Here is a 5,284-nt window from a genome sequence, read left to right as displayed (position 1 = left end):
CAAATAAACCAAAAACTAGAAAGTTCTTGCAAAATTTTCTTATATTGAACAGATATATATTTCTAAAGAAAATAGGAACATTCATGAATCGTCGGGAGAGTACTAGATATGGGGTAGTCTTGTATACATGAGACCGGCCACGAAGCGACGGAGAGGTTATTGAGTAATTGAATGTATGCGGACAAAATATTATTGGCCACGTGAGACGTGAATTATAGTGTTTGTTATAGAGCGACTGTTGAAATTAAGTGTATCGTAAAGTTGTATTCGGAAAGAATAAACCAGTTTTATTTAAGAAAGGACTTGTGTCGCTAAAGTTTCGTCGGAACGAATTTACGGAAAATTAACTAGCGAACGGAGACGTAACAATATGTTCGAATATATAGGTAATGACATCCGATAACTTCAAACAAGCAAACTAAGCTAAAAGTTTCAAGATCATTATTTTTATGAACATTTTTTTTTTAAGTTTTCCTTTACTATCATATTCCTAAGTAAATCAACGTAGCCTTGTTATGCTATTTGTTGCGTTAACTGTAAAAATGGGTTAAGTACAGTAACTCATCATCTGATCCTCCCTTCACCCAAAGTTTTCGTCAAGTCAGCGCCCATACCATATTGTTACGTCTGTGTTCGTTAGTTAATTTTCCGTAAATTCGTTCCAACGAAACTTTAGCGACACAAGTCCTTTCTTAAATAAAACTGGTTTATTCTTTCCGAATACAACTTTACGATACACTTAATTTCAACAGTCGCTCTATAACAAACACTATAATTCACGTCTCACGTGGCCAATAATATTTTGTCCGCATACATTCAATTACTCATTACCTCTGTTGTCCCGTCACGTTGTGACCGTCTTATATATATACAAGACTAACACATATCTAGTAAATACTAGGGCATTCTTGAAGGAACAGGATATTTCTAGAAACAGGTGGCGTGATACTAGTCACGTGACCTCGCTGACGCAACAATATATAAATCTTGATTAAGCAAAAAAAAATTGATATTTTTGCGATAGCCCAAAGTAAATGTAATATCAAATATGAGACGGTAAATCGACATATAAACTTTAATAAATCCCACAAAATCGATTTGCACTTTTTAATAATAAACATGATATGGGATTGAGAGAAAAACTGTTCACAAATCTAATTCTTTTTTTATAATTGATATTAAATGCTATATGAGATAGTGACTAGATTTTTGATAATCGGCGATTGTTTTCGGTATAGTGTGAAGTGTAATAATGTACTGTAAATGAAACTTTAAACTTAATATAAAAAATTACTTGTTCTAATAAATATAAACAGCACAATTTTAAGACATAATAAATAATCAAGAACATCGGTCTTATATATTTTTACCTCATAAAAAAAACATGAGTGACAGTTAATAGAGAAAGCTTCTTAATTCCATAGGTATGGTCGCAGCGTTAGATGATTCTATCGGTCTCGTAGTTGAAGCTTTATACAAAGCAAGTATGTTGAACAACAGCATCATCGTGGTAACCTCTGATAATGGTGGCGCTGCTGGCGGTATCGACGACAGTGCAGCATCCAACTGGCCCCTCAGAGGTACCAAGTATACGATGTGGGAAGGTGGAATCAGAGGCAGCGCCCTCTTATGGAGTCCCCTACTAGAGAAAGGTGGCGGACGAGTAGCTCCACAGATGATGCATATTTCCGATTGGTTACCAACTTTATACCATGCAGCAGGTAAAGTAGTAGTTTCGAATTTTTCCTCACGTCGTAAGTTTGTAGACTTGATTCATTGTTTATATAAATTTATTTTTTGTTGTTGTTCAGTAACGTGATTTATTTTCTTTCAAATTATTGATTTACTAAGTTCGCATACTTTAGTACAGAAGAACTTTACGCTAATATAATAATAAGTTGGCAAACAACGATTTACAAGCATAATGAAGTATTTTATTTTTGGGGGGAACAAAGTACAGATCAGTGTTCTGTCAAAACATGTAACACGTTCCTCCCAAAATAAATCACTTTATTATGATTATAAATCATTGTTTGCTAACTTATTATTATTAGGATCGTGGGTCCGACATGGACAGGTGGTTATGGCGTTCAACTCGCAGTGTGTGGGTTCCGGATTCGATTCTCCGTCCCATCAACATGCGAAATTCAATAAACAGAACAAACAAACTTTTAGTATAACATCACTCACTCTTAGATTAAATGTTTGTATCTTTTCTTCGCCATATATTTGTTTCTACCAAAAGTTTTTGTTGAATTTTGCGCAACGCTACTCTAGCACTATCTGCTTTATCCGTCTCTAATTTTGAAGAAATAGACTAGAGGAAGAACAGCTAGTTGACACCACCCACCGCCAACTCTTGGGCTTCTCTTTGTCAACGACTAGTGAGATAGACCCTCACATTATAACACCTCCATAGCTAAAAAAGCGAGCATTTTTGAGGACATTTTTTTTTCTACTGAAAGAGTTACTTTTATTAGAGTTGCTAACCGCACAACAAAAGTTTTGAAACATTATTTCTGTAAAATAAGAGACATTCTCTAAGTCTGCATGACGTGTTTAAGAGACATGTATATATATATATAAGTAATTGTGCCTTTGGTTTTATTATATGAATATACTGAAGTTATTTATTTGATATTATTTACATATTATTTTTAAGTCTAGGCTTATAAATAAGTCTGAAGAAAGATAAAAATAATTTCAAATGACAAAATGCCAGTAGCTCCACTTGTCAACTTAACCAGTCAATGCCAAAATCGAATCTAAACGTAACTTCCCTTCACATCTATACACGTGTCAAACAAAACGTTGTAGGATTTCAAATGAGCAGATTTCACCACTCCAACACGTAAATTATTCCCAAACCGAAGAATACTTTTGCTCATAATAAGACTGAAACCGGGTTTCGATACCCGTGGTGGGTAGAGGACAAATAGCCCATTGTGTAGCTTTATGCTTAACTACAAACAAAACAAACAAAAACTTTAAAGAAACAAATTCAGAAGTTTAAACCTCTCCTAAAGCTCAGATTTTTTTAAGCTAGGGGTCACTTCAGTGAAATATCTTTGTATCCTTTCCAGTTAATTAATATCCTTCTTGCACTAATGAAATTATACACACAGTATTCCAAATAAAATCTCACTAGAGGCTCCAAGTACTATTTCACTCTTAAATCTACAACTCCCATTTAGAGATTCCATAACTATTCGCTTTGTCACAGTTACACAATCAGCTGAAGGCTTTTATCAATACTCTGAATAATTATATTTTCTACAATACTAATGTTCCCTTCATACAAGAATTAAGTCTCTTTTCGAATTTTATTATACCAGGTGCATAGATTTAGACTTCTTAAAATTGAAACAAATTTTCAATTTTATGGACTATCTACTAAAGCTGTCAGCAGAATCAGCACTTCCAACATTGTGGTATTTGTAGTGTACTTATAAATAATACTGTCCAACAAGCTCATGCGATCCCATTCTATATATGTATATAACATACTTAAAAGGTGCAAAAACTGCTTAAGATACCATCAAAATGCACCATTTTCTTTTTTCTTCAAAAGAAGTACCCCCTTTATAGATATCTGCCAACACTTCTTAGATTATTCAGTTTCTTAATATAGATAAGAACAAGCAAAGGCCCCAAAATACTTTCCTTAAGAATCACACAAGTCACATTTTCTCAGGTAGAAAAGCTGCCATCTACTACCTCTCTTTCTTCATACCACTAACCATATAGACAGCATTAAGTTTACAGAGTTACTACACTAAAATCTGGAGTTCGATTCCTCGCGATGATCACAGCAGATAGCCCGATTTGACTTTGCCCTAAAACAAACTAATCATATTTCCTTTATATTTCTTATCTTTTCCACAAGTATCCACTTTACTAATTATTTAGTTAATATATTGTGTGGCACCTTATAAGATGCTTTTCGTATGTCGAGGTACATGTAGAAAACCTTTGATAAACTCTAACGGTTTGGTAATACAAGAAAACCCTTTATTTGAAACCATTCTGAGTGTTGTTTAATAAATTATATCTTATCTAAATAACCTTTGAGAGTAAATTACATCATTTAGTAAAACCAAATTTAAAGCAATAGGACTATGATACCTTAGATCCTGCTTCACGTCATATTTTTAAATATAGGGATCATATTGAAATCTTCTAATTATAAAGAAATTTTGAGTGATAATACAATCCAGCACTTTGCTAACAACAGAGTCAAACTAATAGGCCTTTAATTTCACGGACCCTAATTTAACCCCTTCGTCTTAGAAACAAGGACCACATTAGCAAGATTCCCATTATCTAGAGCCCTCCAGTGACACAGCGTTAAGTCTCAAGAATCATAGCGCTAAAAACCGGGTTTTGATACCCATGGTGGGCACAGCACAATTAGCTCATTGTGCAGCTTTGCGCTTAAAAATAAACAAACCCACTATCTGGAATGTCCCCATTGTTAATTAACAGATACGTGAAAAATAATAGATACAACTCATTCATTAATTGTTGAGCTTCAAAGTGTTTGGACAAATTTCATCATAGCCAGAGATTTACTTTCAAGGAGCTTTCTAAGCATTTCAAAAGCTGCATCTTTAATAAAAATATTATTTAAGGAATTCTCTAACCCTGTTATTAAAGAAATTGATCAAATTACGATAAACTCCTCATTTTATAAATGAAAACAACAGTACAGTTTGAGTGATTCAGACACATGTTTTCATTATAATGTCCCTTTATCAGATCAGATTTAGTTGTTTGAGTTAAGAGGCTCTCATATTACTCTTAATCTTCACAACCGCTTCCCTCACTTCTTGTTTATTTCGATAAACCCCGCCATGTTTTAGTAAATTTTACGTAATTGCAAACTTGTCATTTTTCATCTATTAGTAGTTTTATCTTCCATTTCATCCATTTAGGGTTAGATTTTATTGTAACACATGTAATTGAGACGAATGTATATATTTTCCACCTAGTTTGTTCGAGGTAATGAAAATAACTTTTTTAAAATCGGAACATAATGCTTTTTAATACACAAATTTATTACAATAAAAACACCAAAGTGACAATGTTGTGATCGCTAGTACTCAAGTAATCTTGCATAACTAAATACCTAACCGTATTCTTCTCAGTAGCCTTTTTTTCAGTACCAAGAACAAGGCTTAGCATAATATATTTTCTAGAAGGATCTTTCAGATTCTGAATTAGAAAACCATTCAATTCAATACCAACAAATTATGTTTGTTTGTAATTAAGCACAAAGCTACAC

The 5,284-nt window shown here is 33.3% G+C and overlaps 1 protein-coding gene across 1 annotated transcript in view; it reads left to right on the top strand.

Moving 5' to 3' along the window:
• Positions 1-5,284, top strand: part of LOC106465186 (arylsulfatase B-like) — a 35,400-nt gene that overhangs the window by 26,709 nt on the left and 3,407 nt on the right. The window contains exon 8 of the mRNA XM_022393035.1: positions 1,425-1,721. Coding sequence (XP_022248743.1) covers positions 1,425-1,721 — 297 coding nt within the window. The remainder of the gene's footprint in view (positions 1-1,424; positions 1,722-5,284) is intronic.

Source organism: Limulus polyphemus, unplaced genomic scaffold (assembly GCF_000517525.1).
Source record: "Limulus polyphemus unplaced genomic scaffold, Limulus_polyphemus-2.1.2 Scaffold1862, whole genome shotgun sequence".
NCBI lineage: Eukaryota > Metazoa > Arthropoda > Merostomata > Xiphosura > Limulidae > Limulus > Limulus polyphemus.
This window is presented reverse-complemented; position numbering and strand designations above follow the sequence as displayed.